Source organism: Spermophilus citellus (assembly GCF_964194105.1).
Source record: "Spermophilus citellus genome assembly, chromosome: 1".
NCBI classification, from domain to species: domain Eukaryota; kingdom Metazoa; phylum Chordata; class Mammalia; order Rodentia; family Sciuridae; genus Spermophilus; species Spermophilus citellus.
This window is the reverse complement of record NC_138182.1, coordinates 173,379,939-173,406,515: the sequence shown is the minus strand read 5'-3', so window position 1 is coordinate 173,406,515 and position 26,577 is coordinate 173,379,939. Positions and strand designations below refer to the sequence as shown.

At 33.5% G+C, this 26,577-nt stretch overlaps 1 protein-coding gene across 3 annotated transcripts in view; it reads right to left on the bottom strand.

Annotated features, from left to right (window-relative positions):
• The window catches only part of CSNK1G3 (casein kinase 1 gamma 3), a 115,813-nt gene that overhangs the window by 86,984 nt on the left and 2,252 nt on the right, over nt 1-26,577 (bottom strand). For all 3 annotated transcript variants that reach the window (XM_081310819.1, XM_081310818.1, XM_081310820.1), the window contains exon 2: nt 998-1,423. In XM_081310819.1, coding sequence (XP_081166945.1) covers nt 998-1,175 — 178 coding nt within the window. In that variant the 5' untranslated portion in view covers nt 1,176-1,423. The remainder of the gene's footprint in view (nt 1-997; nt 1,424-26,577) is intronic.

Below are 26,577 nucleotides of genomic sequence, written 5' to 3'. Positions count from 1 at the left end.
AACAACACAAAACTAATGATATTAAAGAGTCACTACAAATTAGAATGTTTTATAAGATTATAAGAAGTAGTTGAGTAGATAAACACAACTGGATTTATTTCTAGAAGCAGGGTTGGATCTAAGGAAAATCATCAAGCCAGAATTTTCTTTTTTTAATTTCTAAAGCTCCCACTCTTGGTGATCCATTGACCAGAGTCCTCAATGTACCTCCATACTGACTCTTACATAACCATGCCACGTCCTTGTTTCTCTTCAATCGAGTCGGCGATTACCTCTGCAGTACTAAGAAATAAAAGATTTAGATTTTGATCCTGAGAACTGTCATTAAATTTCTGGATGAAATCTAGCAAGTAACTTTCTCTGAGTCTCAATTTTCCCAAATGTAGAGTTACAAAGTTCAATTAGACCACCAATTCTAAAATTTGCCTAACTACAAAAACCTAAGCCAATTCTGTGAATCCTTTGTCAATATGTACTCCTGAGTCTCACCCCAGACATACCTGGGCAGGGGAGAGGGGAGGAAAAGAGTAGAAAGAAAAAAATTTAATTACAACAATGTAAATTTCATTACATTGTTAAGTGCATACATTTCAGTATATTAACTTTCATTTTAGTCACATACATGGTCTTAAAGTGGTTAGATATTAAATATTTTGAAATATGAAAAAGGAAACTAAATAATATAGTCCAAAGAACATACTCAAAAGCCTTCTGGCAGCTATTTCAATCTGCTAGGCCTTTAAAAGCTACTTTCTTGTATTCTCAGATCCTTAAGAAATAAGAAGGGTTAATCTCAAGAAAGTACAGACATTCCTATTACGGGGATTTCCTTACAAATGAAAATATCAGCACATAAGAAATTTTCAACATATTCTTTAAATCAACATAATCCAATTAAGTAACTAAAAACTTAGATGACTAAATCCTTTTCATTAAAAAGTAACCTCCATTTTTAAAAAATGCTCTTCACATAATGAAATAAATAAAACAGTCTTACCTAATCGTAATTCTCCAAAATTGCCACATCCAATTTTTTTTCCAACTCTAAAGTTAGGTCCAACCATTAAAACTCCAGATGATGAAGACCCAGTTCCTCGAGTGTTGTGCCCTGATCGACCACTAGGTCGTGCCATTCTATCATCTGATTTGTCCTTGTCTTTCTTTTTATTATCCATATCAAGTTTGCGGTACTCCACTTTGAATTCTTTAATCAAGACAAGCACGCTGAAATAGGGTATTGTGAGAATAGGTACATCACTAGGTAACTGTACCAGGCGGGTAACGTTAACATTCAAATTGCAGTAGGTAGTCAATCAACTGGAGCGTGTTCATCCCATTCGTAAAATCTTTCTCAGTTGTCTTTTCAACAAAACATGTCTTCAAAATTATCTTCTCAGTGATGTAAGCTGATATCAATGAACAGCTAGAACATTAAGAAAAGACAATTAGTCAACTAATAAAATTTTAAAATGTGTGTTTGGGAAATAAATAACAACTGCTCAGGCAATGATGTATTTCTATTTGTCGATGCCCATTAAAATCAAATCACAGTAGATTCCTAAATTAGTCATTATCCTTTATTTCCATATTTTAATACCAAAGAAATCACAAAAACAAAAAACAACAAAGAAATCAGGGATTCAGTTACTTTTAAAAAATTAAAAAGGAGCAAAAGAAACTGTTTCACCAAAAATATACATTCAATAACAGACCTTCCAACTTGAAATCACCTTAATTAGAGGGGGAAAAAGTTTTTTTAAAAATTCCAGGAAATTAAGAAATAGTTTCTATTTAAAAGAAGCAAGACAGAATACATTTTGAAAATTAGTAAAATATCTTAAGAAAAGTATCTTCCCATGTTCATATACTTAATAACTTCAGTCTTCAAATATATATTCATTTGGTCTTATTAATTCAAATATTTATTGTCCTGTATATACAGGAAAAGAGCATAAGACTGAAAAGACAAAAACATTCTTGCTATGTCTCAAGGAAAACAATTTGAAAATATCATTTGAACCAGGTCTTAAAATGGCACATGCCCTTATAATCCCAGTGGCTAGGGAGGCTGAAGCAGAAGGATCATGAATTCAATGCCAGCCTCAGCAACTTAGTGAGGCCCCAAACAACTCAGTGAGACCCTGTCTCTAAAAAAAATATTTAAAAAGGGCTTGGGATGTGACTCAGGAGTTAAGCACAGCTAGGTTCAATCCCTGGCACCAATATATACATACATACATATACACAAATATATATATATATATATATATATATATATATATATATTCCCCCCACAAGGCTAAGAAATGCTGACAAGTATCAACCTTACAAAATATATGAATGAAATGTTCAAGTCTTTTGTAAAATTCTGTCCCATTCATCTTATTTAGAAATTTCAGCCCTCAAATGTACCTCGATCATGTGGTAAATCTGCAACCTTACTACATGATCTCCCTACTTCTCTTTGAACAATCTGAGTGGTCTTCTATTCTTTGCAATTAAAAAAAAGGTTTTGACTTCAAAAGATAGTCACTAATAAAAAAAAAAAAAGACAACAAAGACTGGGGTTGTAGCTCAATGGTAAAGTGCTTGCCTCTCATGTGTGAGACACTGGGTTCGATCCTCAGCCACAAATAAAAATAAATAAATAAAGATATTGTGTTCATCTACAACTAAAAAATTATTTTAAAAAAAACCAATACCAAGGACTAATTCCTGTCTCTGAAATTGATTATACAATGCAGACATAACAAAAATTGAAACAAAAAGTGTTACCCGGTTAATTTTCAGCAACCCCCAAATTTGCAATAAGTTCTAACAATCTATTTTTAATGTTTTGTTTGCCATATTTTTTTATTTGTAGGTGAAACTGTAAATTTCTGTTCACTACATGTAAAGCTGAATGAGACCTCTGCTTCTAGCCATAACACATTAACTGATAGTAAACAATTCTTCCTGTTATAAGCAACTTTAACTGTACAAAACATAGGAAGGATCTGTTTTCAGGTATCAGTTTATACTGTGACAGAAAGTGAGTCCACCAAGCTGCCTATTGAGAATTTCCTGAATACAAAGCAAGGAGGTAAGGTTTAGCACACAAGATCACAGAACAGAGCTTGGAGCAGTTGTAGTGGAATTTGCAGGACATGGCACCAAAGGGAGGCAATTTCACAGTAGGAATTTCACACAGTGCCCCTGAGTGACCCATAAAGGGAAGTATGGCAGAAAGCTTGGCTACACATACATGCAGGAACATTTTGAAACTCCTAGAGGAAAATGGCTATGACAAAGTTAAAGGAAGAATGAGATGAGGTTACACAGTAGTACCCCTTCATGGTATTAATATCAACTCAATAAAGACATAAAAATCATACACATATGTATGAGAAAATGAAGCAAAGAAAACAAAACTAAAGAGAAAAAAGTAAAAAAAAATTTTATAGTAAAAAATTTTAACACCATTCTTTTGGTAACAGATAAAAAACAAAACTAGCAGTATGTATACAGTAGATCTAAATATCATCAACTATTGAACTAAGAGACATTGATAAAATTTCCAAAACCATGAATAAAATTTCCTTTCAATGTCTACCAAGAGAAATCATATGCAGTCTCAAATAATTAAAATATTAGAGTACTTTTGATCAAAACAGAATTAAATTAGAAATCAGTAACAATATGATATCTAGAAATCAAGAATATTTGAAAATTAAACATACTTTTAAATAATTAAACATACTTTTTCATAAGTTGAAAAAGAAATCATAAAGAAAACTGAAAACAATTCTAACAGAATAATAATAAAAGAAAACATTAAAGTTTATCATTTGCAAGCTGGGCACAGTGGTGTACACCTGTAATCCCAGCGGATCAGGAGGCTGAAGCAAGAGGATCATGAATTCAAAGCCAGCCTCAGCAACAGTGAGGCGTTAAGCAACTCAGTGAGACACTGCCTCTAAATAAAATACAATAAAGGGCTGGGGATGTGACTCAGTGGTTGAGTGCCCCTGAGTTCAATCCCCAGTACCAAATAAATAAATACATAAAGTTTATAATTTCCAGCCAAAGCAGTGCTTAGAGGGAAATTAGAAGCTTGAATGCTAACATTAGAAAAGAAGTAGTTTTTAATCAACTAGATTTCCCCCTTAAGAAGATAGAAAAAAGCAAACAAGACATAAATTAAAGAAATAATTTTAACAACTATTATTAATAGCCCATTGACTTATAATAAAATATAATCTTAATGAGTGAAAACAAAAATTCTCAACAGAAATACCAAACCTTAAAAAAAAAATTGAAACCATTTGTTATAGTTGAGATCTGAAATGTCCCACAAAGGTTCAGATGTTTGAAAGCTTGGTCCCCAATTGCAGCAATGTTCAGAGGTGGGTCTCTGGATCATGAGACTCTGATCTCATCAAAGGATCGACCCCACTGATGGATTCGTAATTGAATGGACTCCTGAAAGATGGTGGAAACTGTAGGAAATCAGGTCTAGTTGAAGGAAGTAGCTCACTGGGGTGTATGCCCCAGTAAAGTATATCTTATCCCTGACCCCTCTCCACCTTTCTCTCTCTCTGCTTCCAACCACTGAGGTGAGCAGTTGTGCTCCACTCCATGCTCCCTGACATGACGTTCTGCCTCACCAAAAGCCCATAATAATGGAGCCACGTGAACACAGTCTGAAATCATGAATTAAAATAAATATTCCCTCAAGTTGATTTTCTCTTGTATATTGTCACAGTAATAAAAAGCTGATTAACACACCCTAGAATTAAAAGAAACATATATGAAATACTTTCACTGGATACACTAAACAACATATGAGATAAAGCAGAAGAAAGTGTCAATGAACCTTTCTCAATATTCAGAGAAATTATCCAAAGTGCAAAAATCAATAAAATTGAAAACAGGCTGCAAAAGGACAAAATAAATAAAACCACAACTGTATCCTTTAGAAAAAGGTGAATAAAACTGGTAACTACCAGCAAAAATGATCAAGAATAAAAACAGAATATACAAATTACCAATAAGAAGGATGAATAGAGACAGCAAAAAGATCCTACAAATTATATTAAAATAATAAAGGGCTATTGTGGCCACTAAATTTGATAACTTGGGTGAAAAAGAAAAATTACATCCAATTACACTCCAAATATAATTTTTAAAAATAAGTACCCATTTACACATATAAAACTAAACACTAAATGCCAGGGGTGGCGCACATCTGTAATCCCAAAGGCTCAGGATGCTAAGTCAAAAGGATCACAATTTAGCAAAGTCACAGCCACTCAGCAAAACCCTGTCTCTAGATAAAATATTTTAAAAGGCTCGAGATGTGGCTCAGTGGTTAAGCTCCCCTGGGTTCAATCCCCAGTCCCCCCCACCCCCAAAAAAGAAACTGAACATTATTATCTCAAAATGCACCAGACCTTTACCATAAAACTTAACCCAAAAATGCAGCTTTTTTTTTAAGTTTCTGAACATATCAGTATTTTAATTTAGAAGTTAAAAAAAAAAAAGAAATCTTTTATTTTTTTAACTTAGAAGGAAATAATTTTCTTTTGGTGAATTTTCACATTATTTTCAACATATAGCTTTTCATATATGTTTAATTAATGAAATATTCAAAGGCACATTCTACATGTAACAGAAAATCAAATAACACAAATGAAGCAAAAATATTCCTTGGGGCCAGTTGCAGTGACACATGCCTATAATCCCAGCAGCTAGGAGGCTAAGACAGGAGGATTGCAAGTTCAAAGCCAGCCTCAACAAAAGTGAGGCGCTAAGCAACTCAGTGAGACCCTGTCTCTAAGTAAGATACAAAATAGGGCTGGGGATGTGGCTCAGTGATCTAGTGCCCCTGAGTTCAATCCCCAGTACTCACCTCCCCCCCCCCCCCCGCAAAAAAAAATATTCCTTGGGATGCCCACACCCATGTCTCTCAATTCACCCCTTCTCAGAGATAAACATTACTTTCAGTTTGGTATATATACTACAGACCTTTTTTGTAATGCTTGTGTATGCATACAGTTATATGTAGATATACTTGTAGATTGGTTGGTTTTACATAGAGGCCCATAAAAGCCTCTGAAGAACCAAAACTACCCAACAATAGAAATAGCATTTAAGAGCCTATTGAAAAAATGAAGGATGTGTGGCCCTTCCCTTTGATACCCTACCCTATCTACACAACATGAACAAGGGGCAGCATAATGAGTTGGGTAAAGAGTCAAGAAACAGCCCCTAATTCTCTTTCCTAAAAAAGGGCCCAGGGCCCGAGGTCAACTGTGAAACTGGGAAGTGGTGAGAAAAAGGCAGGAAGAAAAGATTACCTTAAAATTGAATTTCAAAAATGAAAAAAGTCATCTTAATGCCTGAAAATGAGTCTACTGCCAAAGCTGAAGTATTCTTATAAATATACATGGCAAAAAATCAATGGAATTTGACTAGGATATCATTCATGGGTAGGGAAGGGAGAAAAATCAAAGAATATATATGACAATGGTGGTTAGTGAGAAATTTAAGTCATTTCCAATTTTACTCCATTCAGTTCAGCACATTCACCTAACTATTCATAAACTAGTAATAGGTATTTTTATTTTAAAAAATATTTTTAACAAATTAGATTTTAATTAAACCACTTTTTATGATGAATCTCAAACAGTGCTAGTACTTTCCCTATCATAGTATCTATCAAACAGTATTACTTCACGTCTGTACATAACAGAGGTCAGCAAACTATAGCCTGTAGGCTCACTCCTGCCCATTCCTATTCTTGTACAGCATTCAAACTAAGGTAATAACATTTTGTGACATGTGAAAATTATAAGATATATGGGCTGGGGTTGTGGCTCAGCAGTAGAGTGCTCATGTAACACGTTTGAGGCCCTGGGTTCGATCCTCAGCACCACATAAAAATAAATAAAATAAAACTACCGTGTCCAACTAAAGAATAAATATTTTAAAAAGACATTTAAGTGTTAGTGTTCATCAATAAAGCTACATAGAAATGAAGCCTTGCTGATACATTTTATGTGTAGTTATGACTGTTTTCATTCAAGAGCAGAACTGAGTAGTTATGACAAACCCTATGTGGTGCTCTTATCACCTCACACTGCTGCTCAGAGCACCATAAACTGCAGTGGCACAGTTATAATTTGACAGTGTTTACAGTGCCACACATATTGCCATATCATTACACTGTATTTATTTTATTACCAATGCAAACTCATCATGTCAAAACCAGAAAAGAAAAGTGGACTTTTTGACTATCATGATCTTAAAGCATTGTGAAGTGTGGCTTGTTATCAAATTAGATGGGAAAGCATTATGTTTTCTACACAAAAACAACTATGCCAAAGAATGTAATATACTTGAATATGAACAAATTTATCAGTTCCAGTGCTGTGTAACAAATTACTACAAACTCAGAAATTTGAAACAATACATATTTATTATCTCATAGTCTCCACAGATGAGAAACCTGGACACAGATTAGCTGAGTCATCTGCTCAGGCTGTAGTCAAGGTACTGGCTAGAGCTCATTCTCCTTAGGTGGCTCAAGTGGGAAAATACCCTCTTCCAATCTCCTTCAGATTGTGGAAAGAATTCATGATCTTGCATTGTGTAATTGAGGGCCCCAGCTTTTTGTTGGCTGTCAGAGGTAACCCTCAGTTGTCACAGGTTGCCTACATTTTCTCACCATTTCCTAAAGTTCCTGTCACATAGGCTTTTCCAACACGGTTCCTCTAACACTGACTCTTATTCAAGGTAAAACACCATCTTTTCTCATACTCAAATTCCAAATTTTGTATCCTGCTCTAGTTCTCCTAAGCAGAGAAAAATCATTAAAGAAAATTCTCCTGAGCAGGGGCAAAAATGGGCTACAGAATTCTATGTAGGAAAGAAAAGTAAACCTAGTGTTATGTACTACTTGGTTCCAAAAGCTAACTGTAGTAGTGTAAGCACAGATAACTGGCTTTCAACTTTCAAAATAAATCTTATCAAAAAAAAAAAAAGGCAAGATAAATGTCCTAGAAAAGAATATAAATTTTGCCCATCATAACAGTGTAACAATAAGAGTACAAATAACAGAAGTTTAGCTGTTAATAGAACAAAGATAAGGTATAGGAAGGATAGGACAAGAATATCTCTATCTTGCATAGTACCAAGTTAAGAGAAAATGTAAAAACTTACTGGAACCAGAAACAGATAAAAGAACACTATTTAAAGTGTTAAAAGGAAAGTAACTGCCCAAACATTTATAGACAAAATACAAAATGGGAGAATGTGAGCTAAAAATCTCATCATTAAAAGAGATAACTGATTTAAGATAATTAAAAGATAATGTTAGATTTAACATATTATCAAAGAGAAAAGAGAGCACATGATTCAGAATTATGGAAATAACCACCCTAAGTATTTTAAACAAATTATTAAAACTGGTTATATATACTGAAATAAATCAAAAATTGGAGATATGAGGTGAGACTATTATTTATATATCCTTCTGTATTATTTTAATTTCTTCCATATATAGGTATTAATTTAAGTATATTAATTCTACTATCAACAGGTAAATTAATCCTAAAAAATACCTTTAAAATATTGTCAAAATGCGATACTTCAAATGACTAAACAGTAAAATATTACATACCTCTACAAATCAGTTTGTGTTTTTATTTTTGTTTGCTTATTTTGAATAAAAAGTAAGGTTCAGCCTGGCGCAGTGGCGCACACCTATAATCCCAGAGACTTGGGAGGCTGAGACAGGAAGATCGAGAGTTCAAAGCTAGCCACAGCAATGGTGAAGTGCTCAGCAACTCAGTGAGTTCCTGTCTCTAAATAAAACACAAAATAGGGCTAGAGATGTGGATCAGTGTCTGAGTGCCCCTGAGTTCAAACCCAGTTCCAAAAAAAAGAGTCCAGCCATAGTGGGGACAATTGTGGAATTCTTAACCTAACATGACCCCCTAGCCAACCCTGGGCATTTTCAAAATAGATCCACAGGTTTCAGAAGATATCATGATCCTTCCAGCACAATGGCAAATAGGCCTGTAATCCCAGCAACTCAGGAGGCTGAGGCAGAAGGATTGCAAGTTTGAGACCAGCCACAGCAATTTAGGAAGGCCTTAAGAAAATTAATGAGAACCTGTCTCAAGAAATTAAAAGTGCTGTAGATGTAGATGAATGATAAAGCACTACTGGATTCAATCCCCAGTATTAAAAAAAAAAAAAAAAAAAAGATTTCATGATCCTAAGAAAGTTAAGAATAACTGAAAAGTATACTGTTATTTTCTCACTAAATTGCGTTATAAATACATTCTTAGAATTACAGCTAGAAATATAGCTCAGTGGTAAAGTGCCTATCATGCACAAAGCCCTGGGTTTGATCTAGCCTGACAATAAATAAATGAATAAATAATACATTCTTAGAAAAAAAAATCTTCCTTAAAACTAGGTAACATTTGTATTTATTTGTTTAACATCCAACCTTATTTTTTAAAAAAGAAGTTTTTAGAGCCACATAAAATAAACATACCAAATAAAGGACTAAAAACAGATTTAAGAAATAAGGAAGGAAGTAAAATGATCTCATTATATACTATGAAGTTTGGTATCCAGACAAAACATATTTATTTCTGTACTTTCTAATGGTCAAACAAAAATAGAATACAATTAAATATAGGGCTAGGGTTGTGGCTCAGTGGTAGAGTGCTTGCCTAGCATGCATGAGGCACTGGGTTCAATCCTCAGCACCACATAAAAATAAAGATATTATGCCCACCTAAAACTAAAAAAATGAATATAAAAAGAAGAGAAATCCCCCTTGTTTAGAAAAAAGAAAACAACTGGATATAAAATTCAGAGTGTTTATTTAAATTCCACTAAAAAGACCTGTTAAAAAGACTAATAGAGAATCCTACTATTGTATGATATCTGCAGATGCAATCAATAATACAAACTAATATCTGCTTTAAAGAAGCTTTCAATTCAAAAATTACAAAGAAATTTTTTTCTAAAAAAGCTTGAAACTCAGGCATCCATAGAAATAAAAATTATTGAAAGAAGTTTCACAGAACCATGCCTTGCTTACAATTTATTTTAACATAATTTAAATGATTATTTATACTGCTTAATAATATTTTAATTTGTAGAGATTTTTGTCTCTTTAATTGAAATCTTAATCCTTCTAATATTAAAGATAATAAACATGTATTTAGTTAATGTGCACTAAGCTACAAACTGTGCATAAATAGTAATAAAATATGTAACATATTCAATTCTAAAATTATTCTGACATTTAAGTATCTATATTAAAAAGACAGGGAATTCATCAAAAGGAAATTATCCTCAAGAATAAATTAACAAATATGAAATCAATTACTTTGCTTTCATAAATAATTTCAATTTTGATATAGCAACATCCACTAATAAAGATAAAATATGTGCTTCTATATACAGAAAACATTAGACATAATCTGATTATATGAGGAGAAATGTGGGCCACTGGCATACTTCTAATTTGATGACCACTGATGAATCTTCAAAACAGAAAACAGAAAATCAGATTCTCCAATCTGCATGATCCAATAATTTAGGACTTTACAGAGCCAAATGATCTCCTTAAGGCTGAAACTAGTATAGTAAAAATCTACATCTAGGTAAGTCAGTCTAGTATGTTCTACCTCATAAGAAAAACACCAAGACCTAGCTTCCAAAATACTGTTGGAATAAATAGAAAACTGTTACATGTACCTGCACATTAAGCATTAAAATTTTCTACGGGTAACTTCATGTTTAGCATATTATTCAATATTTTTTGCAGATGCAAAATTGCAACAAATAAAATTTTAAAAATCAAATTTTACATTCAAATGTTACTCGTCACAGTGTTGATTCCCCTCAGTTTTATTATCTCAAATGAAAAACTCCATATTTAGTACATAAAATGTCTCATTCAGTATGTCAAATGCTTTATTCAGTCTCATAAAAATTATATTACAATACATGTCTTCAGGCTTCTCCAAAATTTAGATGAGTAAGGATATTTGTGATGTGATGGCTAGCCCTTACATCACATGCTTCTATTAGCAGCAAGTGTCCCAATTACTGGTTTCTGGCATTAGCTCAACTGTGGTTGTCTAAGAAAAGAATAAACACTTATTTTTAAAAGCTAAATCATTAACTGTAATGTCAAAATAAAGATCAATTTCTGTAATTACATACTAAAGCTTTCTTTATCTCAGAAAGATTTAGCAACTATCATCTACAACAGTTTATATTTTTGAAACTGAATGCCAGCAATGTCCCTGGACATTCCTATCAAGATCCAGAAATTTCTAGCCTTTAAATTTTTAACACCCAATTCTATTAGTATTCTCCAAACTGGATCAGAACTCATTATAACAATTTAATGGGTCCTAAGCAACGGTTTTTTAAATGACACAGTATCTAACAGAAAAGAAAACAGTACACATATGTAATAAAGATAAGTCATGTTTAATGGGATTTTCAGTTCTTTAAATGAAGGTATGTGTATCACTGGTCACAATGCAAAATACATTTCTATAGGTTTGGGTCAAAACATGGTTCCATGGTTAGAGCTACTATAAAATGTAGGAGTATCAAAACATACTGTTAGTTACAATTAAGGTTATTTTTCAATGAGAAACTTTATTAAAACCTAAATTTCCTCAATAAATATAAATATTACTGTAAGTCTAATGAAATTATTATTCTAATTATCCAGGTCTGATTATTTCTAGTAACTAGAAAGGTTAGGTATGGTTTAAGTGCTAAGATTTAGTTATGGTTTAAGTGTGCCCCCCAGGGGGTGTATGTGTTAGAATTTTGATGCCCAGTGTGAAAATATTCAGAGGACTTTAAGAGATAAGTCTGAGTAAGAAGGTCTTTAGGTCATTAGGGGTTGGAAAAGGTCAAGTTAGTTCTCAGGAGAGTGACTTCTTGGCTCACTATGTGACCTTTCCCTTTCACATATGTGTATCCCATGTTGTCATCAGCCATGAAGTCCTCACCAAGGCCAAGCTCCTGTTGACACCATGCAATTGAACTTCCAGAACTGTAAGCTAAATAAACATCTCTTCTTTATAAAAGTACCCAGCCTCAGATATTTCATTACAGTAAGAGAAAGCTAATTAATATACTAGAAAATGATTGTTTATAAGTCTTCAAAATGTCTTTTGTGTCTTCTATTTTCAATTTCATAAGTGAATTTATACACTCATACCTGTATCACAGTTCATGTGTCTCAAGAGATGGAAAGAGACAGAATACTTAGTGTAAGAATGCCAGGATCCTAAGTATTTATTATATGTTCACCTAGAGAAACACAGATCACCTTCGCCTCCTGCCCGCCTAAGAATGACAAGAATCAGCCAGACTCAATGATGCATGCCTATAATCCCAGAGACGTGGCTTGGGAGGCTGAGACAGAGGATCCCAAGTTCAAAGCCAGCCTGGGCAACTTAACAATGCCCTAAAAAACTTAGCATGACCCTGTCTCAAAACAAAAAATAAAAAGGGAAAGCACCACTGGGTTCAATCTCCAGTACAAAAATAAAAAATAAAAATAAAGAAGAAGACTGACAGGAATAATCAAGCCCCAAATTTGTATTATTAAAATAGTCACCAAACCAACTGATATGAGCAAATCATCTCACTGTCTATAATCACAACTGGACTGCAAACCCTAATCACAGCAATGATTAAAAAAAAAAAAACTTATATGGTGGTGCATGCCTGTTATCCCAGCTACATGGGAGTCTGAAGCAAGAGCATAACAAGTTTCAGATTAACCTGGGCAATTTAGCAAGATTCTGTCTCAAAATATTTTTTTAAAGGACTGGGACGTAGCTCAGTGGTAAAGTACCTTCCTAGCATGGGCAAAGCCCAAGGTTCAATCCCCAGTACTACTACTACTACTACTACTACTACTACTACTACTAATAATAATAATAATAATAATAATATAAGCTGAAAGCCACCAGGGAAAATCATGATCATTTGGGGGCATAACTTTCATTCACTAAATACAAATATTTACTGAGTATTAACCATGCACTAGAAATAGGCATATTTGGTAGAAATACAGCAGTGAACTTGCCCTCAAAGAGATCTCATCTAGCTGGGTGCAGTGGCACATGCCTATAATCCCAGCAGCTCGGAAGGTTGAAGCAGGAGGACCATAAGTTAAAAGCCAGTCTCAGCAACTTAGTGAGACCCTAAGAAACTTCACAAGACCATCACAAAATAAAAAATTAAAAATTAAAAGGACTGTGGCTTTGGCTCAGTGGTTAAACACCCCTATGTTCAATCCCTGGTTTGGGGCAGGAGACTCTCATCAAAAAAAATCTCATCAAGACTCTTACTGAGCTAAGTACCACCATGACCCCACAACCTTTGAAGTACACTTTTAGGTAAATTAAAAATGATATTCTTCTGTTCCTCAGCTGATCAAAAACAGCTGATTCACAGTAGTTATCTTCTATAAAGGCATTACAAACAGAAAAATCAAACACTGAACCACTGCTCCTAGGAAAAATACAAGTTTAGGTTCCTGCCAGCCTCTTTGGTCACAAGATTTTCATAAACCAATCAATACATAATTCATTGTTTTATGTATGGTTCTGTTGAAAAACACCTCACAGCATTATAACTTATGCCTAACTAAGCTCACTTATAATATATAACTACAAATAATATCCCAGTATAGGCAAAGGTCACAAATTTACAAGGTTCGTAGAAGGGTATTCATGTTTAGGTACTTTAATTACAAAGCTAATATTGTCAGTTCTCATCACAGAATAGACTTAGTATAAAAGATTTTCAATTACAATCAAGTTAACAACTATAAAATTCTAGAATGAAATGTGCAACAAGTGACAGAAACAAATAGAAAGTACAACTGCTTCTTCAGAGATAAGATTTCCTTCTGCCCAGCCTAAATCAAGAGCATATTTCTCTAAAGTGTGATAGCCTGAAGACAGAGATAGAGAATAAATCCAGAGACACCTTAAACCTCCCTAGGGTTAACAGCATAGTTTTTTCCATGGAGATCATAGCTATATTACTTGAACAAGAAAGAACAGCTCTATATATATCCTGAGGATTGCATATATATACTGAGGATTGCATTCACTGAAAAATAAGGCTCCCCTAAGTCATTCTCTAACAAATCTACACCAATAAAAATATTATATTTACAATTATGTTATTGTCATGATATTGCAAGTATACAACCTAACAAACTCTCAGAGTTAAACATACACTTGACATATGCCCCAACAACTCCAATTCTAGGAATTTATCCAAGAGAAATGAAAACTTAAGCTCACCAAAACCTAGTTTTATTTGGAATCACCACAAACTGGAAACAAGTGCTTAAACAGTGATGGGAAAAACATTCTGAGATACATCCACACAATGGAATATTACTCAACAATAAAGAGACTGACTGACACATGCATTATATGGATGAATCTCAAAAGTTTTACATTATTTAAAAGAAGTCAGATTCATAGGGCTACACACATTGACATTAATCATATGGTTTAAACTAGCCATAAGTATACTGTGCACTAAGCAGAATTTCAGGGCAGACTCATTTCTGGCAGAGACAAAATTATAGCAAGAAAAACAGATCAGTGGTCTTTAGGAACTAGGAGTAGGAGTAGGAGTAGGAGTAGGAGTAGGATTTGAATACAAAGCCTAAGGGAATTCAGGGGAATGGTGATGGAGCTGTTTTGTATCTGGATTATGGGAAGAGTGAATTTTAGTGTGTGTAAACTTAAAAGCAGAACTAAGAAAAAAGCCAATATAAAAATCTTAAAAACAAAATCATGGGCTGGGGATGTGGCTCAAGCGGTAGCGAGCTCGCCTGGCATGCGTGCGGCCCGGGTTCGATCCTCAGCACCACATACCAACAAAGATGTTGTGTCCGCCGAGAACTAAAAAATAAATATTAAAAATTCTCTCTCTCTCTCTCACTCTCTCTCCTCTCTCACTCTCTCTTTAAAAAAAAAGGACAAAATCATTATTAATGGAATTGCTCAAAAAAATGAATATTTCCTTTAACTAGATTTTCTGACTAGCCAATATGCATTTAATTTCAACTTCTGCCATTTAACATTTGTCTATAAAAATGTTTCTACTTTTAAGCCTAAATATCTTAAGTCAGATTCTTGTATTTATTATTTCATTTAAATTGGGGTCAATTTACTTGCTTGAGATCTGTCTCATACAATTGTGACAATGCAAACTAAACTGGTTTGGAAGGAACTTGGTGCCTCAGAAGGCATTTAATCAAAGTTCTTCCATATTTAAATTCTCCTAATAAAAAAGATGAAATAATTAATCCATTCATCCAACAAATACATGACCACTGAAGGCCTACCACATGCTAAACACAGAAAATACAAATAGCAAACAAGACAAGCACAATCCCTGACATTAATCATATGGTTTAAACCAGCCATAAGTATAATATGCACTAAATAGAATTTCAAGGCAGACTTATTTCTGTTACCTTTCCAATAAACTGGAAATTTTTCTGATACAGAATACCATAATTTGAAGTTTCTTTTCTTGAGCAATACTATTGGGGTAGAGAAGGAGAGAAAAGGGTGGGGGCAGGGGTGGAACGTATTGGAAAGCAAATAGGAACTAAAAGCTTAAAATGGAAAAAAAAAAAAAAAAGCCAGAAGAATAGGTGTAAAGATTTTTGCAAAGAAGTCTTAAAAACAAAATAAGGAAGTTCACAGAAACTAAAAAAGAAGCACTACAACCACGCCCCTGCTTCTTTCTGTTATTAAAAGGGGGGTGGGGAAGCCAAGATATGTTTTAAAAAGGCGGGGGGGGGGGGGGGGGGGGGGAGTTCCCTGCAGGTGCTGTAGCATGTACAGAGAGAAAATTATATAACTGAAGGACTAAAGACAGCATCTGAAGAATACTCAGTTATGCCAAAATTACCTGAAACATTTTCCATCTTAAACATCCTAATTACACTGTGCTTCTGAGACCACAGTGGGGCCCACAAATTCAGTGCTAACAACTTAATGTCAGGAAAGAAATGGAAAAGCTTTCAATAACTGTTAAAGAAACTAACACAGATTAAAGTAAAATGCCTCTTGATATGTATATAATTACAAGAAAACAAACAAAATTACTAGCATCTTATTAAAATTGTCACAGAGAAGTAAGATGCTAAGTAGTTTCTATTGAGGGGTACATGCAAATTAATACAAGTACACAGTTTCCCAAAGTTTTTACAGTCAAACATGTCTTGGAATTCAGAAAGTCTGGGGATTTTTGATAGATGGTAGTATGAGTATATACTCAGTGAAGGCTGGGATGAAACAGAGAAGTCTGGGACAATGCATTATAATCAAAATTTGGTATTTTTGCAGTAAAACCTACAAATACATGAAAGCAAGACAACAGTTCAGAATAGATTTCATGGAAAAAAATTGATTTGTGTCAAGTATACCAAAAAATCTGGATGCTAGGATTATTAATAAGAAATTATGGTCCTGTAGAATAGAACTCATTATTTTTATCATGTGCTGATTTTATTGTGCTGTTTTGGTAAACTCAAAATAATCTAAAAGTTTTCCACAGGTTCATTAATAACATGTTCTCTAAATCTTACATAAAGTTAAATTTATAAACCACAAGTTTCTTCTCAGGAAACTTTCAGAAAGCTAACCCTTGCAATCTGTAGAACTCCCAAATCCGAATTTGCCACCATTCAAAAAATATTTCTTAAGTTGAATTGAACATATTGAATTAATCATAAAATGGCTTGCTCCCATTTTGTCAGAGGAAAAATGCTATAACTGGTAGGGATGTTCCTGACCCAGGAAACAGCACCAAATGAGTCACAAAAAGATCTCGATTTGTCATAAATGTCAAAATAAACCTACAAAACTCTATTATCATGGTGTATTTATATGTATACATTTACTGACTATACATAATATAGACAATATACAATAAGCAACACAATATACTATTTCTGAAGTAAAATATTTCCACTGAAGAAAAAAAGAGACAGGTCCTCACCAACAATGGTATAAAAAAAGTAAAGCAGAAGTGCAATTCTAGTAAATAACAATTAAAGTTTCCTCTGTCCTGATGTTTCATGAAAAACAAAATTCAACTGAATCACTAAATATGACACAGAGCTTAAAATAAATAACTTTTAATTAGCAAAAAATTCTTGCTTCCTTGTAATTTAGAGTAACTTTAAAGATAAGTTTTTATTACTTAGGTCTCAATATTTTCAGGGGCACCGAATTGATGCCTTGATTTATTTATTTTTTTTTAAAGAGAGAGAACTTTTTAATACTTATTTTTTAGTTTTTCAGTGGACACAACATCGTTAGTTTATTTTTATGTGGTGCTGAGGATCAAACCCAGCGCTCCACGCATGCCAGGCCAGCACATTACCGCTTGAGCCACATCCCCAGCCCAATGCTTTGATTTATTCTTAAAAAAATTTCCTTTTAGCAAACTTTCCAAACCTTAGAAATGGTCAAACTATGCCTACCAAAAATTGATAATGTACAATGAAAATAGCAGCCTCACTAAGGATTCAAAGTTAAAAAAAATAAATAAATAACTATGAGAAATGTCACTTCTTACCCTAGTCCTCTAGCTACTACATGCATTTTTCTGTCACCTTTACACCTCATCCCAGTTTTAAAAGATGGCTTAAAAATAAAAGGAAGTCTTTTTTAAAAGAAAGAAAAAATAGCTACAAGTTGTATATAGAGAGAAGAAATCAGTAATCAGTAATTTTCAACCCTGCTGTAAACTGTAATAATTTCCAGAAATCTTAAAATTTACCAATGTGCTGGCCCTATCCCCAGATTCAAATATAAATTAGCATGAGTAGGTTCCACCATCTCTCAAACCTTTCTCTTTTCTATTAAGAAAGTGTTGGCATTCCCAAGCCCATACACAAGACTGCAATGGCTATCTTTAAAACTGCCCATTTTCTTCAATTCCTTGCTGTCACAAGCATATATATATGTATATACATATACCTGTACATACATACACATACACACACACCATATTTTGATTGGAAATTTTTAAATTAATCCATATAGTAAAGTTCATTTTTATTTATTTGATATTCGCATTCCCAAATACTCAGGATTTTTTTCTTCAGTCTTCAGAACACAACCCTCACTAATAATAACCTATTAAGATAAATAGCAAAGCATATGATAATAAACAAATACACAATACAAATTCCAGCTAATCAACATTTAATTGATGATCAGAAAATATTCAAATAATTTTAAAGAATTGATTATATTTTGATACTTTATTAACCACAGACATTTGTAGAATCTCAATTATATAAAGATATATTAGCTATAATATGTCCTGGCACTAATATGGCAGAAAAAGAAATCAATAAGTAATCTACCAATTTCTTCAATGAAAATTGGTATCACAAGATTCCACATCTTTAAGATTTACATTTTTGGGGTGAGGTAAGTCTTACTGTTTTCCAATCCTTGTAATATATGTAAAAAAATAAAATTTTTATAAAAATTTACATTTACTTATCAGTTTTTTTTAATGTCACCAACAACTGATACCTACCAGTTTCATTTCCAAAATGATGCCAGGCTACTTTTGTAATAAAGTAAAATACCATAGCCATATATTTGCACATCATAAAACTAACAGAATACCATGAATTATCTGTTTTTCTCCATTACATTACATATTTGCCTACTACTTGAAAGTACATTATTCATTGCTAGAATAAGTATTTCACAGAAATAGAAAATAAACATGACATAGACTGGGTATCAGGGGAGAAAATTTTTTTTCACTTCCCTTTTACCAAAGGAAATTCTGAATATAATCTTAACTCTAATATATCACATTCTAATACACTCCTTTGAGTACTACCTGAAGTCAAAACCAAGTAAGTTTAAAAGAAAAAAAAACACAACTTATAATTTCAAAATATTCAGAAATTCACTACTTTTATAAAGTACACTTGTACCCAAAAGTATCACACAACCTATTTCAATCTAAAACTTTAAGGTAAATAATTTTAATATATTCAATTTTCAGAATAAATAAAATTACAAAGTATCAGTGCATTAAATGAGCATTTTATTCAACGTATTATTCAGTGAAGGCAAATTATATGTTATAGTGTAATTTGGTAGAAAACATACCCCCACTGAGAATCTATTTTCTTTCCTCAAAAAATCTACATTATTATTTTTTCTGATAGTAGAAAAAAATGTATAAGCATAGCTGAAAATCCAAATACAGAGAGACACAAAAAGTTTGAAAGCAACAAATCATCCCAAATCTCCCCATTTAAAAATACTATCATTAACATAAATATTCTTCCAGAAAATGGATTTACTCTATATATTTATAACCATACACACATATATATATGCATGTATATATTTCTTTCCTTTACATATGTTGAAGGTAAAAGAATGTTCAAGATAATTTTCTTTAAAGTAAAAATATAAAAATTGGTCTTAGCTCATTCTGCTTTTGCCATTTCATTAAAGCAGGTCAGATTTGAGGGTTTTTTTACTTTAGTTTTATTTATTTATTTATTTTTATTAGCTACACATGACATTACAATGATCTTGGCAGCAGAATAGATATTATGATTGCTGTATGTATATGGTGACTGTATGACCAATGTGATTCTGCAATCTGTACAATCAGAAAAATAAGAAATTATACCCCAATTGATTCAAATGTATGAATTGCCAAGATCAGATTTGAGATTATTTAGTGTGTGTTTCTCTATGTTGTTATTGTTGTTCTCTACTTGAGGGGAGATGAAAATCTGTTTGCTTGTTTCTCTTTGAAAGAAAAAAAAAGAAAAAAAAAAAAACTCTAGCTCTAGCTCAATATTTTCTAAGCCTGAGAACACAGGTATCTGTACTAAAATTGGTTGGCCAACTGATTTATGTAGGAGCCCATGATTCTGAGCAAATTTGCAATGGAGACAGGAATACTTTTATGGACTCCCACTTCTTGATCAGAAAGTACACTACACTAGCAATTAGCATGCAAGAGTTCTAATAATCAAATGTGTTACTTGAGCATTTCATTCAACCTTCCTACGATTCACCTCAATTCCAAAATTCTGTGTTCCTCGTATGCCTCCTGAATCCTCTACTAAATTTTGGGGCTCTCAAAATAGATAAAAACCATCCTTTCCTATCTTACTGAGACTCCTTAATTTCAAATTTATCTGAAGACAACCTCTCATTTCCTCAATATACTTGTTGTTCCTCACTTTGTATGAGGAACAAAGTAATCTAATGAGATCAAAGATGTGGGCAATTTTTCAACAAGGAGGGCAGATAGCAACTCTGAAAAAAATGAAACAAGTTTATATCTACAAACTTTTATTTTAAATTAAAATAATTTATGAATTCCGGGGAGGGGGAATATATAATCCTACAATTTAGATAATCTATTTTATTGACTTAAAGTCTATTAAAAAGCTAGCACTGTTTTTAGCTCTGAAAATATTCAGACCTGAGCATATTTAAGATACCAATACGGAATTAGCTTTCTACCAGTTACCTTTCATCCATTATATCAATACAACACTTTAGAGTTCAAAGTGCATTCATATGCATTATTTATTTTCAAAACAAATAGATATAATGGTCACTATTGATTACCTAACATCCATTTCTCCCACATTATTCCTTCTCACTATTTTTAAAATATCCTCCCTCTACCATGTAATTCAGGGAAATGTGACAACATCACCAATTACAGGGGATATATCCTGATTAGTAGAAACAAGCCTATCTCCCTTGTCATAACTGGTCAATAAAATATAAAGGGGAAAATTATACTGGTAGGCTTCTGCAGAAGATTTCCTCACTTTCGCAAAAACAGAGAGAGAGAGAGAGAGAGAGAGAGAGAGAGAGAGTAAAAAAAGACACAGATGGACATAGGAGGAAAAACACTATGCCTTCCTCTGGTCAATGGATTCTAAATGGGATCTTGCTGCCAGTCTAAGGAAGAATCCAATGGACAGAACAGCAGAGCCAAGAAAAACAGGCAGACCACAACTCTGAAGCCTCTCACCTCTCACTCTACCTCTTTATTTCAACGTTCCATTTTAGTAACTACTGCATTTCACCCATTGTAGTGTTGTGAAACCCAGATAAAAGCATGTTCCACATACCTCTCCTTGCCCATCCTGGACCTCCTTTTTCAACTCTGAGTTCTCCTTTCCACTTGGGCTAAGCTAGACAAATCAGGAGGAAGCTACTGTAAGCTATTAGACCAGCATGCTTTTCACAGATCTCTAGTTGTCCTGATACATAACAAAGATATGGCATTTTCTCTTTCAAAAACAATCTCCTCTACTAATTTTACCCCAGAAGTCCCTGCCTAGGTTAAGGAGATACCAGAATTATTAAAAGGCTCTTCCCCAATGCTGATGCTGTATAAAAGCTGATATACCATATGAAATCAGATCAGGGACCATATGAGAAAATATAGGCAAATCAGACAGATCACTTAACCAGATAATTCACTCTAAGGAAGAAATTTCTGGTAGATTCAATAATAACAGAATGTATTACTTTTTCAAAAGAAGATACTAATAAACAAATCTCTAAGTGTAAACTAGGAGTGTAAACTAAGAAAGATGATACTTTTGGAGACACTTCTTTAATAAATTATTAACTAAGAGTTCTTAAGTTAGTGTTAAAAGGAAGTCTTTTAAAAATCTACACACCCTAAACATTTTATTGCTACTAAAATAAAATAAGGTACATTCACAAAGTAATCTTATAATACAGAGCCAAGATCTCCTCTTCAAGTACCAATCTACTGGATGGAAGTTGTTTTACTTTTCTTGCAAAATCCACACCCATAGTACATCACCTGTGATTTCCAGTTTCCATTTCTTAAATATGAAAAGACATCTTAAAAATACTTGAATAGCAATTTTATTGGAGCATCTTTTTAGATTATTTGGTTTTCTTTTTCCCAATCATTTAAAATTATGTCACCCTCGCCTATTTTCATTATAGTTGATTTTAGCTATTCACCTGTTTTCAAAACAACCAATTGATTCTGATACAAACACCTTCAGAGTTTGCTGAACAATGTTTCATTACACTATTTAATAATATCAATTATAATTGCCACTAACAGTTTGTTGAGTACAAACACAAATCATTCTTGATAAATACATAATAACTAACGGGAATAAATTTTAAAGAGCAAACCCAGAGAGTAGTTTACTGCCACTCAATATAGCATAATCTCCAATCAGTTTTTTGGTTTTTGGTTTTGTTTTTTGGTACGAGGGGGGGTTGAACCCAGTGGTGCTTACCACTGAGCAACATCCCCAGCCCTTTTTTATATATATTTTACTTAGAGAAAGGGCTTCAATAAATTGCTGAGGTTGGCTTTGAACTCAATATCCTCCTGCCTCACCCTCCCAACTCGCTGGGATTACAGGCATGCGCCACCTTGCAACATCAATCAGTTAATTCTATAGAGAGAAATATGAGTACCATTTAATCTCATGAATGGGTTAAAGAGAGTTCAGCTAAGAGACCTTCTCCTATAATGAATGAGTCTTTGGTTATTCTACCTACCAATCAACCCTCCAACAATACACATACATCAGCAACTTCTGAAATGAAGGAAGATGTAAAAAGCATCATATTTTTGGCACTTCATATGAATCTTCTGAATCTTGATAAAGAACATAATGGCAGAGTCAGTCTCTCAATAATCTGCCTCTGCTCACTCCGAAATGTAGCTATCAGCTAAAGAAAATACTTTCAGATAACACTAAGTCATCTAAATAAATGCAATAAATTTGAGCTCAGCTTCAAATCTAATATTACTAGAGGGAAAAAAGCATTAAAATTTTTTTTAAAAATGAGATTTTATTTAATTCCATTGAATTATAAAAAATGTGGACATGATCAAGTCATAAATTTTCATTAAATTTACTTATAAACATATAATACATCATTAGGGAAGAAAATGATTAAAAAGTATGTCTCATCTCCCAAACGCACAAACACTTTAAGTTCATTGGTAAGAATTCCAAAATGATAAAGAATGGAAGGAGAAAATATAATCAATCTCTTAATAAAGAACAAATGAATATGTGGCCTCCTTAGGTCCCATAATAGGAGGGAACTTCAAACATGAACAATTTTAAGATTCCAACTTTGAGAAGGGAACTATAAAAAGCAGCCTCCACTATGATTTACCCTCCACACGTATCTCTCTCATTCTGTATCTCTCTCCTTTCATATTTTCTGAGTAGTTAGAGGCCCTCCAAAGTCACTTCACATTAGTGGATAATATATACTTGATTTCTACATATCCCAAGTATGGTTCTTTTCTACAGACTATCATAGGAGTATGTTTTGAGATAGTTTAAGTTACTGGAACCATACTACAGAATCTCTACAATTAGGAAAAGACAGATACCCTCAAAATTACCACTTCCAAGAAATTATATTGTGACAAACCAATAGATATACTAACAGTATCAAGTAATACCACAAAGTACCAACTGCTTCAGAAACAAACCAGTTTAAGATATAAAGTCAGGAGGAAAGAAAGAAAGAAAAAGAGAATTCAAATATTCATTCTGCTACTCCCAAGCTGGGTCTTCAACAGGTTCAATTCTAAAAAACTACTTCCTACTCTCAAAAATGGGTGTTATACCATGCAACTTAGAGCTCTTAACTGTATCATTTATGGTCTCAACACAAAGCCTGGCTTAAAACACATTGTAACAGGTGTTACTATTTTTCAGAGAAGTTTAAGGTAACACAAATTCAGTTACAATGTAAGTCCGTTTTTAATGCTAAGAGGGAAAATCCAAAGAACTTCCTCTGAATCTGACTCTAAATAAACTCAGAAACTGGTGTTGTAAGGGTGGTATTTTTCTAAGCATTCCTTTGATAATGATTAAGTTTGGGGTTCAATTATTTTAGGGTCATCTTATATTTAAGATGACTAAAAACCTCATATATGTTTGCCTGGAACTGTGGCAGTTTCTCATTTTATCATCCCACTGTTACAGTTGTTTTCTTGTATAGATTCTTTACATTTCATTCTATCCCTAATAAATCTCACTTTCAAATGTACTAACAGTGCTAGAACTACCCAATGACCTATATTTTGCTGGTTAATATTTCAGAATTCCCTCTATTCAGCTGATACACTATTTTGGAAGCCCTTCAAAATTAAGCTATCACTGGGCCGGGAAGGAGGCGGGGCGTGTATATGAAAAAGAAAAAAACAAAAAACAGAATAATGGTGTATTCCCACCATGGAGACTGCAGGATGGATCAGAGGGGACACCGAGAGTAACTGAAGAGCTTCCCATTTCTTTCTGAGTCACATTTTTACAATCTGGATTTATTTCACATAGAACCAATTATCAGATTACCAGACACACCCATATACAAATGTAAGTAAAGAAATATAAAAAAAAATGCATAAATTTTTAGATCATACACATTTCTGCTTTCCTCCAGTAGTATGAATGATAGCAAGTTGACTATTTTGTTATAATTTTTTTCCTTAAACTTAAATAGCCTTATTGACCTAACTACTATCAGTATAGAACATATTCACAAAACATTCACGCCTTGAACTGACTCATTTTTAAATACAAGGCATTCTGGACTTCCATGGCCTGATCTCCACCTATTTTCATAGCTTCCTCTTCCACAGGACCTCCTGGTACAGCAACCTTATGTCCAGCTCAACAGGTCTTATAACACCCAATCACATGCCTATGATCAGGCTGCTCTCCTGATCTAAAGGAATAATAAATACCCCCACCCCTCATTTTGCCTTTTAAAATATTTTAAGGTCCAGATGCAGTGTATTCATTCATTGTAATTCCCCAGTCAAAAATCTCTCCTCTCTCTCTCTCTCTCTCTCTCTCTCTCTCTCTCTCTCTCTCTCACACACACACACACACACACACACACACACACACACACATCACTCTTACATGTAGTAAAGATGAGGGTTGAATTAAATTATTCCTTGATTCTAATCCCAGTACTTTATTTGAAAAAATAAATGACTTTCATTTTGAAGATTTTGTTGATATATTGTTATTGCTTGCAAACGGAATGATGACCAAAATGTCAATAATTACATAATTCATAAATGTTTAAGCTGACAAATAGCAGGTCAATGAACAAAATAAATCATTGCTAAAATAATCTCTCAAAAATCTCTGCAGAAAGTCTTATTTATGTCAACAGTAAAACGAATCTCTCTCCCTTCTTCTAATAAAAACTACTCCAACCTGATGCATATCCTGAAATGCAAGCTCACTTAAAGCAAAAGTATCTGTACATTCTGTTAAGTATCCATGCCAAAACCACACAATGTATTTTATAACATCTTTCTTCCAATGTCTATAAACATAATTTTCATCTTTTGTGCAAACTATAAAGGTCATAACAAAAAATATGAAGATAATTTATCTGAACTCAGGAAACAGCTGGAGCAAAGTTTGGAAATAATATAAAATACTAAGCACATTCAAAGAAAAAAGTTACTGAGAATATCACATATCAGATCTGATTGTGTGTGTGTGTGTGTGTGAGAGAGAGAGAAAAATGTTTTCTTAAACCAGTCTCACATCTTTCTAATTCTAAATTATTCTTATAATAATTTGTGTGATATTTTCCTTCCACGATGTATTTATATATGGGAAACTTCAATATTCTTCAAAGAAACACATATGACTTTAAAATTAGGGGGTTTTATTTCATTAAGTATTCCATTTTATAGTTGAACATCTCCTTTTTTAATTTTTTTTTTTAGTTGTAGATGAACACAATACCTATATTTTATGGTGCACATGCTAGAAGAGCTCTCTACCACTGAGCCACAACCCCAACCCTGCAATATCTCTTACTATCTATAATCAAGTCACTAACAATCACAAGAAATAATTACAAGAGTAAAAGAAGTAAATGACTTATTTTCTTAATTTATCAAAAATAAGCAGGTTTTTCATTTTCCATTTTTAAGTATAAATTATTACCCAACTTAAAGAGGGTCACTGGCTGAACAACCTGGGCACTCATCACAACAGAGTTAAAACTAATTCGCACAGTGTAGCAACAGTAGCTGTCTTCCCACACAGACTGACTCTCGTCCATTAACTTTTCCTTCTTTCCTGAAGCCTGAGGTGGGAGAACTGGAATGATCATGACACAGGCCTAACTACCCCCACCCCACAAGCGCGCGCGCGCACACACACACACACACACACACACACACACACACACACACATTTCCATCACCACACTGCTGACAACAAATGTGGGGATGTAGACCCACAGAAACGACTCTTCTGTGTGCCTCTTCCCGTGCATGAGGAATAAACAAACAAACCGGCCCCGTAACAGTAACCAACAGTAATTTTGTTGCCTTTTGACTAATGCCTTGGTTAAGTTTGGAGCTAAGTCGAAAGCTCAATCAAATAGGTAAATCCCTGCCCCC